The sequence below is a fragment of the Bubalus bubalis genome, chromosome 14, assembly GCF_019923935.1.
Source record: "Bubalus bubalis isolate 160015118507 breed Murrah chromosome 14, NDDB_SH_1, whole genome shotgun sequence".
Lineage (NCBI taxonomy): Eukaryota > Metazoa > Chordata > Mammalia > Artiodactyla > Bovidae > Bubalus > Bubalus bubalis.
In genome coordinates, this window is record NC_059170.1 from 72,955,985 (window position 1) to 72,975,813 (window position 19,829).

At 39.9% G+C, this 19,829-nt stretch overlaps 1 protein-coding gene across 1 annotated transcript in view; it reads right to left on the reverse strand.

Moving 5' to 3' along the window:
* The window catches only part of LOC112577704 (ankyrin repeat domain-containing protein 26), a 75,235-nt gene that overhangs the window by 34,512 nt on the left and 20,894 nt on the right, over nucleotides 1–19,829 (reverse strand). The window contains 4 exon segments of the mRNA XM_045162728.1: nucleotides 2,517–2,613; nucleotides 15,670–15,866; nucleotides 15,959–16,010; nucleotides 19,049–19,118. Of these exon segments, the coding sequence (XP_045018663.1) occupies nucleotides 2,517–2,613; nucleotides 15,670–15,866; nucleotides 15,959–16,010; nucleotides 19,049–19,118 (416 nt within the window).

A 19,829-nucleotide genomic window follows, 5' to 3' on the forward strand; every position in this document is an offset into this window, starting at 1 on the left:
AGGAAATAATGTATAATAAATTCTCAATATTTAAATATAATTATCAAAAAGGAAATAATATATTTAATTGCCACAGAATTATTAGAAATTAAAAATCTTGCATGTTTCAAAATCAGTGTAGTATTTATTAAAAGTATTTCTACATTTAGGGAATGAACCCTATTAATCTGTTTGGCTTCAAAATTTAGTTTAGTTTGGTATATCGTGTTAATACTTCAAAGGATTTCTATGAAACAACTTTCAAAGAATCAGCTATCTTTATAAAAAAAAAAAGTCAATGCCTCCTTTTACAAATTAATCTGATTTGAATAACAAATACCAGTACAACATATATCTTTGATGCCTAAGAGTTACTCAGAGGGGCTGCAGTTTCCCCCACTTCTAGCACCCCCTCCCACCTCCAGGATTCTCTGGAGCAATAATGATCTTATCTCTTTTCAGGGTAAATACACTGAAGTCATCTAGAAGGAGTTCTCTCAAGTGTCCTCATCAACTCCAAACTCACCTCCCTACGGCCTTCCTTTCCTCCCTTTGTCCTTTCACTAGATCCTCTCCTCTCTAAATGGTGATCACTGGATCTGTGGACTTAAATCTTCCCCCTTGACATCCTTTCTATGGATCATCCCTACCTGTGGTCTTCTTTACAGACTGGGGCCTGGTGGACCGGAGTCAACAAAAAGAAAGCAAAAGAGAGAGACTAATATTCCCTGGGTTATGTGGAAAACCAATAAGGCCCTAGAATAGGGCTAGTACCGCTCACTAAGACACAGGGCATCCTTCTCAAGGAGGTCTTGAAAGCCCGGGCAGGAAAGTGAGCTCAGCAGGACTCCATACTCCAAAGACCTAGCCAGAGAGAGAAAGAAGAACACGGGGGACCCAAGTCTCTAGTGGAACAAGGGTGCATTATTCATGTTTGTGTGAGTTTATATATTGTTATAGAAGGAAGGTTTAGGCAAAAAAATAAAGTTAAGAAAAGAACAAAAACCAGACGTATAACAACCGTTACCAAGGGAATAACAAAGAATAACAATCGTCACAAGGCCAGAAGACAATCCATATCTTGAGTAAGAGGGTCGTGACTAAACAGTGTTACTGTAGGGTAGAAGTTACCAAAGGAAATCCACGTATGCATTCCGTCCCATGACCTCAGTCCTGGGAACAGCGTGTGGCTCCACTCGTTCCTGTATACCAGGAACTGATAAGGAACAGAGGGTTCATGAGAAACAGAAAACAACATACAGGAGTCCTAAAGTTAAATGTTCCCTGACACCTACCATTTCTTTCTCCCTCTTTGCTTAGCAATGGTATCTTACACCTATAACTGCTACTTCAACTCTTTGCTTCCCTCTGGCTATAAACACGCTCAGAAACACAAAATACTGCTTTTCCTTGATCCTGTTCTGTCCTGCACTATCCAATGCTCTTCTTCCAGATTTCTCTATATGCAAGGCTACACCCTTGCTACTCAGAGAGCTTGTTAGGAACACAGAATCTCAGACCTCCTGCTCAGCATGTGCACTTCACACATGGTCCCCAAGTGACTAATTAAAATTTGAGAAATGCTGGTCTACACGGAGTCTGCTTCTACATGACTTCAACTTAATTCATTCTCCTGAAATCTCAGCCTCTGTTTCCTCACATGAACACGTCCCCCCAAACTGAAATGGTATTAGAAGTTGGAAACCTTCCAGTGGACTCTCTATGAGGCTGTGGGATCCTTGGTCTCTCCATCACGCCCCCTACTCTCTCCTTTCCAGCTCTCTTATTTTGTCCCATGTGACACCATGCTGGAAAGCAGCAACATTTTGTATGACACCAATTTGCACACATTACAGCTGAGCACCTATGCCCATGCTTCTGGGCAGAGGATGACACACCACTCTGCACGCCCAGGGACCACAGTTCTGAACGTCTTCCTAATAACAAGTAAACAGGAAGAGGTGAGAACTTTGCTGTTCTTCTCTGACAAGTTTTGGTGCCAGAAGCTCACTTTGAATTCATCATCTGTGTCAAATACTCTCCCTTGATCTAAAGACCTTCATTATTTATTGTCCCCTTCCCCCACAGACCTGTGCTTCCTTTTCTTCATTTCCTCCCTGTACCCTCTGTCTCTCTCATCCATCATTCCCTCTTGCTTCTTATTTCTTGACCTTCCTTAGGTCGTAGAGTATCTTGAAACAGAACTAAATCATTTGTTTCTGGTCATGTGTCACATGGAATCTTAATTCCCTGAGCAGGGATCAGAACTGCACCACCTGCATTGGACAGTCTTAACCGGACAAAGTCTTAAACATTGGACCACGAAGTAAGTCTAAGAACTAATAATTTAGCTCCTTAAACTGGATTCTCAATGTACTCTGTGGTACCTGATAAGATACATAATTGCCCTCCTTTTCTCATCTTTTTTCTCACTACCCATCTGACAGGTGATTTTCTTTGCCTATTAGAATGTATCAGCATTCCCATTTTCAATCAACATTCTGTCAAATGATTTTTCTGTAAAACACAGTTCTTACCTTCTACTTGTCCATTTAATGTCTTTTTTCCTCTTTGACCAGCAGTTCCAGGTAAATGATCCACATACTTCTGTGGAAGGATCTCAGAGATACTCTGCTAGAATGAATGATAACACTGAGTTGCATGAAGAGTTCCTAATCCCTTTTGAAGAAATACCCTAGTTTTAACCTGGTTAAGACAGGGTTGCCAAGATCCCACAGTTGCTAAGTGACAGAACCAGGATGCTGAATTCAAACATGGTGCTGCATCACCAAGCAGTGGCTGCCACATCTAAGAGACCAGGCCCTTCTTATCTCCTTCCATAGCTGCCACCTTCAAACTGGGTACCGTTACTTTATGCGACTTCAAGTACGGCTGCCATAAAGGTACTCTGGAACGTGCTACTTAAGCTATCCAAAATGGTTTGCACTTACTAAAACATCACTAAAGCTAACTGCTGTTATTTTAGCCCCACATATTTATTACTATTTTCCATGCTTTTGCTTCTCTTGAAATGTTCCTTGCAGATCAACTCGACAATCCAAATGTAGTAATATTTTCAAGCTTCAAGCACTATCTTGTCAACATCAATTTGGTAAAAAACCAAAATAGAAATGAAAATCAAAACTACAGTGAGATACCACCTCACACCAGGCAGAATGGCCATCATCCAAAAGTCTGCTACCTCTGCTGCTGCTTAGTAGCTTCAGTCATGTTCAACTCTGTGCCACCCTAAGAATGAAGCCTTCCAGGCTTCCCTGTCCATTGGATTCTCCAGGCAAGAATACTGGAGTGGGTTGTCATGGCCTCCGTCTCGACTCAGGGAGGAAATCCAGGTCTCCCACTGAAGGCAGATCTTTACCGCTCAGCCACAATGAGATAACACCTCACACCAGTCAGAATGGCCATCATCAGAAAGTCTACAAACAATGAATGCCAGAGAGGGTGTGGGGAAAATGGAACCCTCCTGCACTGCTGGTGGCAAGGTAAATTGATACAACCACTATGGAAGACGGTATGCAGGTTCCTTAAGAAACTAGGAATAAAACCACCATATGCCCCAGCAATCCCACTCCCAGGAGTACACCCTGAGGAAACCAAAATGGAAAAAGACACATGCACTCCGACGTTCACTGCAGCGCTGTTTATGATAGCTAGAACAGGGAAGCAACCTAGATGGCCACTGACAGATGAATGGATGAAGAAGCGGTGGTACATATATACAAAGGAACATTACTCAGCTGTAAAAAGGAATGCATTTGAGTCAGTTCATCCACCTGGATGAACCTAGAGCCTATTATACATAGTGAAGTAAGTCAGAAAGAGAAATATAAATATCATATACTAATGCACATGTATGGAATCTAGAAAGATGGTACTTACAAAGGTATTTGCAGGGCAGCAATGGAGAAACAGACAGAACCGACTTAGAGACACGGGGGAAGGGGAAGAGGGGAGAGGGTGAGATGGATGGCAAGAGTAACATGAAAACTTACAATTCCATATGTAAAATAGATAGCCAATGGGAATTTGCTCTATCACTCAGGGAACTCAAAGAGGGGCTCTGCAACAATCTAGAAGGGTGGGATGGAGAGGGAGATTGGAGGGGGTTTGGGAGGGAGGGGACCTGGGTGAACCTACGACTGATTCTTGTTGATGTCTTTCAGAAAACAACAAAATTTTGGAAAGCAATTATCCTTCATGTAAGAATAAATGAATTTTTTACAACCCTATTTGAACATTCACATGATTTACTGCTTCTTTCCCTGTAAACAGCACACTAACAACTCTAACTTCCTATCTATATCTTCTGGAATGGCAGGTAAAGATGAAAGGAATGACCTAGATACAAAAAAAAAAAAAAAAAAGGAGTAAAACTATGATTACCTAAGTTGAAGGTTTAAAAGTTTTCAAATACATTTATGATGATCAAGAAGGACTCAATATTCACATTGGGAAAGAAAAAACCAATGAAAAAAATCAAGTAACCACAAGGACTAACTTTTCTATATGGAAGAATTTACATGTTAGTTCCACATGTATAACAAAGAATTGACATGGTAATTGAACATCTGTAAACACTGAAATTAATAAAGTTTCTTAAAAATAATGTGTGTGTGTGTGTTTTGGGGTGGGGGCAGTCCTAAGATGGCAGAGGAATAGGATGGGCAGACCACTTTCTTCCTCTCAAGTTCAATGAAAGAACATTTGAACGCTGAGCAAATTCCACAAAACAACTCTGAATGCTGGCAGAGGACATCAGGCACCCAGAAAGGCAGCCCACTGTCTTCAAAAGGAGGTAGGACAAAATATAAAAGATAAAAAGAGAGACAAAAGAGGTAGGGGCCAGAGATCCATCCCAGGGAGGGAGTCTAAAAAGGGGAGAAGTTTCCAAACACCAGGAAACACTCTCACTGGCGGGTCTGTGGGGAGTTTTGGAATCTCAGAGGACAACATAACCCGGAGGAAAAATAAATACATAAATAAATAAAACCCACAGATCACGCGCCTAACCGGAACTCCCAGAGCTTGCATCCGGCAGCAGCAAGTGCGGGCTGAACAGGGAGGCACAGGCTGCATTGCTTAGGGTAAGGACTGGGCCTGAATGCCCTGAGGGGGCAATCTGAGGGAATTAACATGAGATAGCAACCCAAACTGTGGGATAGCCAGAGAGAGACAGAGAAAAAAAGAGAGAGAGAGAGAACTATCCTGAGAAAAGCCCTAACCTAAGGCACTGCCAGGCCCGCTCAGAAAACAAAGGACTGAGCAAATACCAGAGGAGAGCTAGCCAGCTGCGGATCGGCCCATCTCCCACTGGAGACAGGGAGGCAGGAGCGGGGCACCCAGAGCTGGAAAGAGGCAAACTCAGCCCCAGAGAGGCATCCTCTACCAAGCTGCAAGCAGGCACCCAGTCACTAACCAAAACCCCTTGGGATTCTGGATGGTTGACTTCTGCCGGGAGGGTCACAGCCAGAGATCAGCTCCCCAGAAGAGACATACGACACACTGGAGATGGGCGCACCCGCTGCCACCCAGGAAACCGAGTGGCTGGACCAGGGAGGTGGTAAGATGCATTCCCCACCTGGGGAGACAGCGCTCGCCAAGCACCTGGTCGCCTGAGCTGCTCGGACCTGGGAAGGGCACAAAACGCAGGCCCAACCAAGTCTGCCCCTTTGTGGACTACCTGAGAACCTGAACCTGAGCGGCTTAGACCTCAGAAGTGCACGCAACCCAGGGCCCGCCTCAGATAGTTCCCCAGCAGACCAACCTAGAGCCGGAGAAGTGTAGAGTGGGAAAGTGCACGTGCCATGAGCAAGGGCAAACCCAGTGTGGCCGAGACACTGCAAGCACTCCCCACACGTGCCAGTGATATTTGTTGGCAGTGTTCCTCTGTCCCCACAGCAGTACTGCACAAGTGAGCCTATATAAGTAACCACCTTCGCTCCCTTGTGTCAGGACAGAAATTAGACACTGAAGAGAACAGCAAATCGAAGAAGCTAAAATAAACAGAGGGAACCGCTTTGGAAGTGACAGGTGCAACAGATTAAAACCCTGTAGTTAGCAGCGACTACATTGGAAGGGGCCTATAGATCTTGAGAAGTATAAGCCGGACCAAGTAACTATCTGGAACTGAACTGACCCCACACTGCCCACAACAGCTCCAGAGAAATTCCTAAATATATTTATACTATTATTATTATATAAATATTTAAATTTTAGTTTAAAGTCCTGTATTACTCTGTCATGGTCTTTGTAGACCGGGACCTGGGGACTGGAGTCAACAAGAAGAGGGATGCAGGGGACCCAAGTCTCGAGTGAAACAAAGGTGCTTTGTTTGCAAAAAAGCATGTTTATATATCTTCATCCAAGGCAGCTTTAGGCAGTAAAAAAAAAAAAAAAAAAGGCAAAAACAAAGCCAAGCAAATAACAATCTTTGAAGGGCCAGAAAGAATTGCATGTCCTGAGTGAGAGGGGCATAACTGAGCAGATCACATTTCAGTGAGGTCACTGGAGGGAGTCACTGAAAGGACCAAGCAGGTGCCCTTTCTCAGGATCTCAGTCCCAGGAACTGCGTGCAGCTCTGCTCGTTCCTGCAGCAACTGATGAGGAATAGAAAATCCTTGAGAAATGGAACACAAAAGAAAAGAATAACATATTGGATCCCTTAAAGCTGAACGTCCCCTGACATTACTCCTTTAATTTTCATTTTTATAACCTACTATTACCTTGCAAAATAAAAAAAGACCCTATTTTTAAAGCAAACTTCATATATATATTTTTTATAATTTTTGTGACTTTGCTTTGGTTTTTTAATATTGTATTTTTCAGAGTCTAACCTCTACTCTAGATTTTTAATCTTTGCTTTTTGGTATTTGTTATCAAGTTTGTACCTTTAAGAACCCAATCTTCAGTACCCATTTTTACGTGGGAGTGTGATTCTTGGCTTGATTGCTCTCTCGCCTTTTTTACTCTGCTTTGTCTCCACCAGGTCGACTCTATGTCCTCCCTCCCCCTTCTTTTCTCTACCCAACTCTATGAATCTCTTTGTGTGTTCCAGGCTGTGGAGAACACTTAGGGACCTGATTAGTGCCTGGATCTGTCTGTCTCATTTTCATTCACCCTTTTATCCTCCTGGTCACCTCTGTCTCCTTCATCCCTCTTCTCTTCTCTTTGTAACTCCGTGAACCTCTCCAAGGGGTCCAGACTGTGGAGAGCACATAGGGAACTGATTACTGGCCAGCTTGCTCTCTCCCCTTTTGATTCCCCCTCTTCTCCTCCTGGTCACCTCTACCTCCCTTCGCCCTCTTCTATTCTCCATGTAACTCTGTGAACCTCTCTGGGTGTTCCTCACTGTGGAGGAGATTTTCATCATTAACCTAGATGTTTTATCATTCATGCTGTATAGATGGAGAAGTCCTGAGGCTACTGTAAGAATAAGACTGAAAACCAGAGGCAAGAGGCTTAAGTCCAAAACCTGAGAACACCAGGGAACTGCTGACTCCTGGGAACATTAATCGATAAGAGCTCATCCAAAAGCCTCCATACCTGCACTGAAACCAAGCACCACCCAAGAGCCAACAAGTTCCAGAGCAAGACAAGCCATGCAAATTCTCCAGCAACGCAGGAACATAGCCCTGAACTTCAATATACAGGCTGCCCAAATCACACCAAACCCATAGACATCTCAAAGCTCACTACTGGACATTTCATTGCACTCCAGACAGAAGAAATCCAGCTCCACCCACCAGAACACCGACACAAGCTTCCCTAACCAGGAAACCTTGACAAGCCAATTGTTCAATCCCACCCACAGTGAGGAACCTCCACAATAAAGAGGAACCACAAACTGCCAGAATACTGAAAGGCCACCCCAAACACAGCAATCGAAACAAGATGAAAAAGCAGAGAAATACTCAGCAGGTAAAGGAACATGATAAATGCCCACCAAACCAAACAAAAGAGGAGGAGATAGGGAGTCTACTTGAAAAAGAATTCAGAATAATGACAGTAAAAATGATCCAAAATCTTGAAAACAAAATGGAATTACAGATAAATAGCCTGGAGACAAGGATTGAGAAAATGCAAGAAATGTTTAACAAGGACCTAGAAGAAATAAAAAAGAGTCAGTCAATAATGAATAATGCAATAAATGAGATCAAAAACACTCTGGAGGGAACCAACAGTAGAGTAGCAGAGGCATAAAATAGGATAAGTGACATAGAAGATAGAATGGTAGAAATAAATGAAGCAGAGAGGAAAAAAGAAAAACGAATTAAAAGAAACGAGGACAACCTCAGAGACCTCTGGGACGATGCTAAACGCCCCAACATTCGAATCAGAGAGCCCCCAAAGAAGAAGGCAAAAAGAAAGGCCATGAGAAAATACTTGAGGTGATAATAGTTGAAAACTTCCCTAAAATGGGAAAGGAAATAGTCATCCAAGTCCAAGAAACCCAGAGAGTCCCAAACAGGATAAACCAAGCAAAACACCCCAAGACACATATTCATCAAATTAACAAAGATCAAACACAAAGAACACATATTAAAAGCAGCAAGAGAAAAACAACAAAGAACACACAAGAGGATTCCCATATGGATAACAGCTGATCTTTCGAGAGAAAGTCTTCAGGCCAGAAGGGAATGGCAGGACATACTTAAAGTGATGAAAGAGAAAAAACTACAACCCAGATTACTGTACCCAGCAAGGAGCTCATTCAAATATGAAGGAGAAATCAAAAGCTTTACAGACAAGCAAAAGCTGAGAGAATTCAGCACCATCAATCAGCTCTTCAACAAATGCTAAAGGATCTTCTCTAGACAGGAAACACATAAAGGGTGTACAAACTCAAACCCAAAACAACAAAGTAAATGGCAACGGGATCATACTTATCAATAAGTAACTTAAATGTAAATGGGTTGAATGCCCCAACCAAAAGACAAAGACTGTCTGAATGGATACAAAAACTAGACCCCTATATATGTTGTCTACAAAAGACCCACCTCAAAACAGGGGACACATACAGACTGAAAGTGAAGGGCTAGAAAAAGTTATTCAATGCAAATAGAGACCAAAAGAAAGCAGGAGTAGCAATACTCATATCAGATAAAATAGACTTTAAAATAAAGGCTGTGAAAAGAGACAAAGAAGGAAACTACATAGTGACCAATGGATCAATCCAAGAAGAAGATACAACAATTATATATTCACCAACACAGGAGCACCACAATATGTAAGGCAAATGCTAACAAGTATGAAAGTGGAAATTAACAATAGCACAATAATAGTGAGAGACTTTAATATCCCACTCACATCTATGGATAGATCAACAAAACAGAAAATTAACAAGGAAACACAAATTTTAAATGATACAATGGACTAGTTAGACCTAAATGATATCTATAGGACATTTCACCCAAAAACAATGAATTTCACCTTTTTCTCAAGTGCACATGAAACCTTCTCCAGGATAGATCACATCCTGGGTCATAAATCTAGCCTTGGTAAATTCAAAAAAATTGAAATCACTCCAAGCATCTTTTCTGACCACAATGCACTAAGATTAGATGTCAATTACAGGAGAAAAACTATTAAAAATTCCAACATATGGAGGCTGAACAACACGCTTCTGAATAACCAACAAATCACAGAAGAAATCAAAAAATAAATAAAAATATGCATAGAAATGAAGGAAAATGAAAAAAACAACTCAGAACCTATGGGACACTGTAAAAGCAGTGCTAAGGAGAAGGCTCATTGCTGGGAGCCGGCATATTGCATATTGAGTGCATATTGCATATTGCATATTGCATATTGAGTGCAGCACTTTCCACAGCATCATCTTTCAGGATCTGGAATAGCTCAACTGGAATTCTATCACTGCCGGGAGCCAGCGTGAGGAGCTCCACCCATGACAAAGGTCATGAGGAAGGAGGCTCGGCATACGCAAAGGTGGGATCGAGCCTCGGGAGTCCCCCTGGAAATTCTCGAGCATCTACCCCCCAATACCAGATTCTGCCTACTTTCTGCTTTGTGCTTTCACCTACACCTCTGACTTTACGGGGGGCTGTCCCCCACTACCTCTCTCTGAAAAAAGAGTTAACTTACAGCTCCAGTTAATAAAGTTCCTGGGTGTGATAGTGTTTCAACCTACAAATTCCTTTGGAAGTCCTCTAGCCTGCCTGAATAGGTTTTTCCGGCCACATGTGATTGCTCAGAGCCTCCCAACTGTGAGAAGCATGAGATGTTCTAAACTGTCTACAGATTGCTTTGAACAGTTAAAAGATTGATCAGAAATTGTATTGGTGAAGGGATTTTCACTTGTTGGGCCAATGTTTGCTGCTAAGTTTCCATATCCCTTACCTGCTGTGTCCCTGGCAGTGTATTGATTAATAGAATTGGTGTAAGTAGTAGCTTTAATGTTTGTAACCTGGGACCCTTGAGTTAATTCTTTTTCTTGTTATAGCCCACCACACCTTTGCTCTGTAGGAATGCAACTTTATCTAATGCTTTTGGAGGGTGGCTCCTGACCAATCACCTTTAGAAAAAAATAAGTTTTCTGAAGAAAGGGTCTTAAAATATTAACAGGCCTCCGGGCCAGAAGATGATGCAAATCACCTAAGCTTTTGCATATGATAAATTTGCAGGAAGAAAGCCTGGCTTGCTGCATGACTCTACCCCTTCCCCCATTATCCTCTATGCATAACTTAAGGTATAAAAACTACTTTGGAAAATAAAGTGCGGGCCTTGTTCACCAAAACTTGGTCTCCCCATGTCGTTCTTTCTCTCACCTTCTGGCTGAATTATTCAGCCTCTCTTCTCCACTGAATTTCCTCACTGAGCTATCCTTATTCTATTACTCTTTATATCCTTAATTAACGTTTAATTAAGCAGTTGTTTCCTGATCCTCGCCAACGCCGTCCCCGCTTCGAATTCCCTGGATCCACCGGGGCTGGACCCCGGCAGCTCATAGCAATACAGGCTTACCTCAAGAAACAAGGAAAAAGTCAAATCAATATCCTAACTCTATACCTAAAGCAACTAGAAAAGGAAATGAAGAACCCCAGGGTTCGTAGAAGGAAAGAAATCTTAAAAATTAGGGCAGAAAGAAATGCAAAAGAAACAAAAGAGACCATAGCAAAAATAAACAAAGCTAAAAGCTGTTTCTTTGAGAAGATAAATAAAATTGACATACCATTAGCCAGACTCATCAAGAAACAAAGGGAGAAAAATCAAATCAACAAAATTGGAAATGAAAATGGAGAAATCACAACAGACAACACAGAAATACAAAGGATCATAAGAGACTACTATCAGCAATTGTATGCCAAAAAAATGGACAACTTGGAAGAAATGGACAAATTCTTAGAAAAGTATAACTTTACAAAATTGAACCAGGAAGAAATAGAAAATCTTAACAGACCATTCACAGGCACGCAAATCGAAACTGTAATCAGAAATCTTCCAGCAAACAAAAGCCCAGGACCAGATGGCTTCACAGCTGAATTCTACCAAAAATTTCTTCCAGAAAATTGCAGAGGAAGGTAAACTTCCAAATTCATTCTATGAGGCCACCATCACCCGAATACCAAAACCTGACAAAGATCCCACAAAAAAAGAAAACTACAGGCCAATATCACTGATGAACATAGATGCAAAGATCCTTAACAAAATTCTAGCAAACAGAATCCAACAAAATATTAAAAAGATCATACATCATTCCCAAATGGGCTTTATCCCAGGGATGCAAAGATTCTTCAATATCTGCAAATCAATCAATGTAATACACCACATTAACAAATTGAAAGATAAAAATCATATGATTATCTCCATAGATGCAGAGAAAGCCTTTGACAAAATTCAACATCCATTTATGATAAAAACTTTCCAGAAAGTAGGAACAGAAGGAACATACCTCAACATAATAAAAGCTATATATGACAAACTCACAGCAAACATTATCCTCAGTGGTGAAAAATTGAAAGCATTTCCCCTAAAGTCAGGAACAAGACAAGGGTGCCCACTTTCACGACTACTATTCAACATAGTTCTGGACGTTTTGGCCACAGCAATCAGAGCAGAAAAAGAAATAAAAGGAATCCAGATTGGGAAAGAAGAAGTAAAACTCTCATTGTTTGCAGATGACATGATCCTCTACATAGAAAACCCTAAAGACTCCACCAGAAAATTACAAGAGCTAATCATTGAATACAGTAAAGTTGCAGGATATAAAATTAACACACAGAAATCCCTTGCATTCCTATACACGAACAATGAGAAAACAGAAAGAGAAATTAAGGAAACAATTCCATTCACCATTGCAATGAAAAGAATAAAATACTTAGAATATACCTACCTAAAGAAACAAAAGACCTATATATAGAAAACTATAAAACACTGGTGAAAGAAATCAAAGAGGATACTAACAGATGGAGAAATATACCATGTTCATGGATCGGAAGAATCAATATAGTGAAAATAAGTATACTACCCAAAGCAATCTATAGATTCAATGCAGTCCCTATCAAGCTACCAATGGTATTTTTCACAGAACTAGAACAAATAATATCACAATTTGTATGGAAATACAAAAAACCTCGAATAGCCAAAGCAATCTTGTGAAAGAATGGAACTGGAGGAATCAACCTGCCTGACCTCAGGCTATACTACAAAGCTACAGTCATCAAGACAGTATGGTACTGGCACAAAGACAGAAATATAGATCGATGGAACAAAATAGAAAGCCCAGATATAAATCCATGCACCTATGGACACCTTATCGATGACAAAGGAGGCAAGAATATACGATGGACAAAAGACAGTCTCTTTAACAAGTGGTGCTGGGAAAACTGGTCAACCACTTGTAAAAGAATGAAACTGGAACACTTTCTAACACCATACACAAAAATAAACTCAAAATGTATTAAAGATCTAAACATAAGACCAGAAATTATAAAACCTCTAGAGGACAACAGAGGCAAAACACTCTCCAACATAAATCACAGCAGGGTCCTCTATGACCCACCTCCCAGAGTAATGGAAATAAAAGCAAAAATAAACACATGGGACCTAATTAAACTTAAAGGCTTTTGCACAATGAAGGAAACTATAAGCAAGGTGAAGAGAGAGCCTTCAGAATGGGAGAAAATAATAGCAAATGAAGCAACTGACAAAGAATTAATCTCAAAAATATACAAGCAACTCCTGCACCTCATTCTGGAAAAATAAATGACCCAATAAAAAATGGGCCAAAGAACTAAACAGACATTTCTCCAAAGAAGACATACAGATGGCTAACAAACACATGAAAAGATGCTCAACATCACTCATTATCAGGAAAATACAAATCCAAACCACCATGAGGTACCATCTCCTGCCGGTCAGAATGGCTACTATCCAAAAGTCTACAAACAAAAAATGCTGGAGAGAATGTGGAGAAAAGGGAACCCTCTTACATTGTTGGTGGGAATGCAAACTAGTACAGCCACTATGGAGCAGAGTGTGGAGATTCCTTAAAAAACTGTAAATAGAACTGCCATACGACCCAGCAATCCCACTGCTGGGCATACACACTGAGGAAACCAGACGTGAAAGAGACACGTGTACCCCAATGTTCATCGCAGCACTGTTTATAATAGCCAGGACATGGAAGCAACCTAGATGTCCATCAGCAGACAAATGGATAAGAAAGCTGTGGTACATATACACAATGGACTATTACACAGCCATTAAAAAAATACATTTGAATCAGTTCTAACGAGGTGGATGAAACTGGAGCCTATTATACAGAGTGAATTAAGCCAGAAAGAAAAACACCAATACAGTATACTAACACATATATATGGAATTTAGAAAGATGGTAACGATAACCCTATATGCGAGACAGCAAAAGAGACAAAGATGTAAAGAACAGTCTTTTGGACTCTATGGGAGAAGGCAAGGGTGGGATGACTTGAGAGAATAGCATTGAAACATGTATATTATCATATGTGAAACAGATCACCAGTCCAGGTTTGATGCATGAGACACGGTGCTCAGGGCTGGTGCACTGGGATGACCCAGAGGGATGGGATGGAGAGGGAGGTGGGAGGGGAGTTCAGGATGGGGAACACATGTACATCCACGGCTGATTCATGTCAGTGTATGGCAAAACCACTACAATATTGTAATTAGCCTCCAATTAAAATAAAACAAAAATAAATAAAAATAATGTGGAATGTACATGTTGCTAGAGATATTTTTTAAAGAAAAAATATCTTCCACAGATAATTTTATAAACTCTGGTGGTAATTTTTCTTTCCTTATGACTTTATAATAACAAGTAGTCTATATAAGAAAAAAGCATAAATCATGATTTCATTCATTTCATGTATGCAATTACCCATTATTTGCTAACATTCAGAAAAAAGAAATCAGAATCTCTCCAGAGGAAAAAATACACTTCTACATTTCTTCTTTCAGGCTGTTGCAGCTGAAAATTTTCTCATTTAATGAAGAGAGATTAAGAATCTCATTTATTAAATTATAAATTATAATTTTAGTAAAAAGAATAGATAAAATGCTTATGTATTTCCTCTTTATTTTCAGAAAGATCTAAAACACCCACCAAGGTTATAGCAAACAGTAAGATAAATTAGATAAGTACATTAAGTATCTAGCGTCAGACACGACTGAGCGACTGAACCGAACTGAAGTTAGAAACCACAAGAAACAGAAGGGCCAAAAATTCTTAATTCACAATACGTTTCCAAAGGCCTAAAACAGGGATCATCTTGAATTGTCTCTAAACTAAAGTTTTGCTAGGTTAAATAGAAGACATTGCTTCATCAATTTCGAAGTAAGAATTTTTTTAAAAAGAGAAATCACTTCAAATTTTAATGAGCTTCCAGAGGGAACTATATTCAAAAAAATATATATATACATACACAAGTGTAAACAAATCACATTGCTGTACACCTGAAACTTACACAGTATTTTAAACTGACTACATTTCAAATCAACAATAAAACAAGAACCACCAACCTCGAAAACAACCACCAAAAAAAAAAAAATAAGGAACACATTTTTTTTAGTTCTTCATAAAAATCATCTATATGTCATTCAAAAGAGTATGAGCATTGTTTTTTTACAACCTCACTTTCTCTTCTTAAGTTGAATTTGAAATAATTTCTCACATATTTATAATATAGAGTTCCTGGTCTGACTGACCCGCACTATTTCTGTTGTGTTTGTATAATATCTGTCTCATCTTCACCCTCATTCCATCTTATATTCATCTTGTCCTTCTTAAAGGAATTCTTCCTCTTCATCCTCCTCCCCATCTTCATATTCATCTAGTTGTTTTTCCTCAGTTCAGTTCAGTTCAGTCGCTCAGTCGTGTCTGACTCTTTGCGACCCCATGAATTGCAGCGCACCAGGCCTCCCTGTCCATCACCAACTCCCGGAATTCACTCCTCAGTGCTTTGTAATTCTTTTCTTTCATAACAGCATACTTACTATGCCAATATTTATAAATCTGAATCATGCACTTGTATGCCTCTCATTATCACACCTTTTCGTATCGTGACTTTGAGGGCTTCTATTTCTGTGGTGGGATCCTTTTTATCATCATAAGGATCAGGGGAATGGTATGTGAACAAATACAGGGAAAGAAGAGTTACAAACAGAACAACTTACCTTTGTACGACCAAGGCCTGCTACAGACTTGAGAAGTTTTGGAACAGGCTCAGGCGATGGGAAGGCAGGATGACAGATGCCCTCAAACCAGGGAGATGGTTGGGGAAATGTTTCAACCACATCTTCAACATTACTACCAGAATTATTGTCCTGAGAGAAAGTTGTACCCTCTGGTCTCAAAATACCACATTTTGCTTCTAGTACAGTGAAAACAGGAGAGAGTACATGAGAACATGTGTCATTTCAAATCAAGGAATAACACCAGGAGGACAGTCTTCAAATAACTTACTGTTTCTCTTGGATAGCTGAGAAGCCTTCATTAACTTTGATTTCAGGACATGCTGGAGAAGAAAATAAGAGCTTGAAGAATATAACAAGTATCAACCTGAATAAAAGAATTATAACATCCCCCATTTCTCTATGATCTAACACAAAGAGCACAGGCTCTGGAGTCATTCAGAGGTGGATTCAAATCCCAGTTCTGCTGCTGACTGACCTGCTCATGGGGAAAGGATTATGACAGATGACATCAGAAGCACCAGATCTTCCTCTCCTTACCCCTAATTGACTGCTATACAAATACTAGGACACCCACTAGATTACTTTCTCTACCAAAATGTTCTAGAGTAATAATTTATCCCCGGTAGTTTAGAGCACTATTGAAAAACTAAGACATTTAAATTAATTGCTATATTTTGAAATTTGCTTCCATGATTAATACATACATGGATTATCACTTGTGAAGGGTAATATGAAAGTTTAGGTTTTAACAGAACCTTATTTAGATGGGCTAGAACTGCAAACAGGATAAGCTACTTCTATTCTGTTTGTCAAACAGCTGGAGACCAATGAAACAGCGAAAAAATTCAGCTACTTCTATGAAACAGGGAAAAAACAAGATTAAACCCGTAGGACAATGATCATGAATGAAAGCCACACTCTAAATAGAAAGCCATAAGCAAACATGTTCACAATAGAGGCAGAGAGAGATGGACTGAAAGAACAGACATTGAAGAAATGTGTTCTGCCAGGAAAAATTAGGTTAACAGCAAATATTTTTTAAAAAATTTTAAAAAGGTAGAGAAGGAAGAAGAAAGGAAAAAGTGAGATATTTCTAGTCAAGAACAAACTTTACGGAAAAAAAAAAAAAACAAGTATAATAAGGTATGTGGAGAAACACATATATTTAGAATGTATATACAATAGATCAGTACCATATCAGTATTCTTAAGGATATACTATGAGCAAAGCCTCTGTTTCATATGATTTTATTAATATATTTTATGCATCTACACTGTTCTTCAAATTTTATGAAAATATCAACATCAGTTCAGCTCAGTTCAGTTGCTCAGTGGTGTACGACTCTTTGCGATCCCATGGACTGCAGCACACCAGGCTTCCCTGTTCATCACCAACTCCCAGAGGTTTTACAAACTCTTGTCCATTGAGTCGGTGATGCCATCCAACCATCTCATCCTCTGTCGTCCCCATCTCCTCCCGCCTTCAAACTTTCCCAGAATTGGTATTTTCCAATGAGTCAGTTCTTTGCATCAGATGACCAAACTATTGGAGTTTCAGCTTCACCATCAGTCCTTTCAATGAATATTCAGGACTGATTTCCTTTAGAATGTACTGATTGGCTCTCTTTGCAGTCCAAGGGACGCTCAAGAGTCTTCTCCAACACCACAGTTCAAAAGCATGAATTCTTTGGCACTCAGCCTGCTTTATAGTCCAACTCTCACATCCATACATGACTACTAGAAAAACCATAGCTTAGACTAGACAGAACTTTGCTGGCAAAGTAATGTCTCTGCTTTTCAATCTGCTGTCTAGGTTGCTCATAGCTTTTCATCCAAGGAGCAAGCGTCTTTTAATTTCATGGTTGTAGTCACCATATGCAGTGATTTTGAAGCCCCCAAAAAGAAGTCTGTCACTGTTTCCATTCTTTCCCTATTTGCCATGAAGTGATGGGACCAGATGCCATGATCTTCGTTTTCTGAATGTTGAGTTGTAAGTCAACTTTTTCACTGTCCTCTTTCACTTTCATCAAGAGGCTCTTTAGTTCTTCTTCAATTGCTGCCATCATGGTGGTGTCATCTGAGTATCTGAAGTTATTGATATTTCTTCTAGCTCTCTTGATTCCAGCTTCTGCTTCATCCAGCCCAGCATTTCACATGATGTACTCTGCATATAAGTTAAATAATCAGGGGGATAATTTACATCCGTAATGTACTCCTTTCCTGATTTGGAACCAGTCTATTGTTCCATATCCAGTACTAACTGTTGCTTTTTGTCCTATATACAGATGTCTCTGGAGGCAGGTCAGATGGTCTGGCATTCCCATCTCTGGAAGAATTTTCTACACTTTCTTGTGATCCACAGAGTCGAATGGTTTAGCACAGTCAATAAAACAGAAGTAAATGCATTTCTGGAACTCACTTGCTTTTTTTATGATCCAGAGGATGTTGACAATTTGATCTCTGGTTCCTCTGCCTTTTCTAAATCCAGCTTGAACATCTGAAGTTCATGGTTCATGTACTCTTGAAGCCTGGCTTGGAAAATTTTGAGCATTACTTTGCTAGCATGCGAGATGAGTGCCATTATGTAGTAGTTTGAACATTCTTTGGCATTGCCTTTCTTTGGGATAGGAAGGAAAGCTGACCTTTTCCAGTCCTGTGGCCACTGGTGAGTTTTCCAGATTTGCTGGCATATTGAGTGCAGCACTTTCACAGCATCATCTTTGAGGATTTGAAATAGCTCAACTGCAATTCCATCACCTCCACTATCACTTCGCATTCCAGGATGTTTGGCTCTAGGTGAGTGATCACACCATCCTGATTATCTGGGTCATAAAAATCTTTTTTGTAGAGTTCTGTGTATTCTTGCCACCTCATCTTAATATCTTCTGCTTCTCTTCGTCCTTTATGGTGTCCATTTTTACATGAAATGTTCCCATGGTATCTCTAATTTTCTTGAAGAGATCTCTAGCTTTTCCCATTCTATTGTTTCCTCCATTGCTTTGCATTCATCACTGAGAAAGGCTTTCTTATCTCTCTTTGCTATTCTTTGGAACTCTGCATTCAAATGGGTATATCTTTCGATTTCTCTTTTGCCTTTTGCTTCTCTTCTTTTCTCAGCTATTTGGAAAGCCTCCTCAGACAACCAATTTGCCTTTTTGCTTTTCTTTTTCTTGGGGATGGTTTTGATAACTGCCTCTTGTACAATTCACAAATCTCCATCCATAGTTCTTCAGGCACTCTGTTTTTCAGATCTAATCCCTTGAATCTATTTGTCACTTCCACTGTCTAATCATAAGAGTAAATACTACGTGAAACTAATTTCAGAGCAGGAAAACGAATTTCACAACAGAACACTTTACCTTAGTTTTAAAATCTAAGACTTCATCATTTGATGTAGGCCCTAAATCAACGCCAGGTTTGTTGGGAAACCTTTAAAGCAAAAACATACAATAAAAATGAGTGAGCTCATGTCCTTGAACAAAAGGAAAAAAAAAAAAAAACAAGTGAAAGTTTGTCTATATATTAAATGAACTTTCTTGACATGAATAAAATTTGGCCTGTTTTAAAACAGCTTTTTAAAAAAAATTTTTTTAAAGATTTCTTGATGTGGACCACTTTTAAAGTCTTTACTAAATTAGTTCCAATGGTGCTTCTATTTTAGGTTTTGGCTGTCTGACCCCGGGTTATGTGAGATCTTAGTTTCTCTGACCGAGCATCGAACCCACACTGCCTACATTGGAAAATGTCTTACTAACAGTCTTAACCACTGCACCCCCAGGGAAGTCTCCAAAAAAGTTTTTTGTTACCTATTTCTGCGTTCATCTCTCCCGACCTATGAAATATCTAGTTAACACTCATTCTTAGTTTCCATAACAGAGAGTGACAGCCTATGTATCGGCAGAGCCTAAAAATAATTTGTTTTCACCAAAAGTTCTAATAGCTGAACTGAAAATCCCATTGATGGATTGAAATAATTCTTGTTTTCCCAAACTGGAATAAACCTGATGACTTAAAGCAAAGCAGAAGAATAGGCTTTCCCTTCTCCATTGTCTGTTCAAGGTTCAGAGATGAATCCGAGTCCATCCAAAATGGGAGTCTTAGTCTGTCAGCAGGATACCACTTATTGAGATGGCACCATTT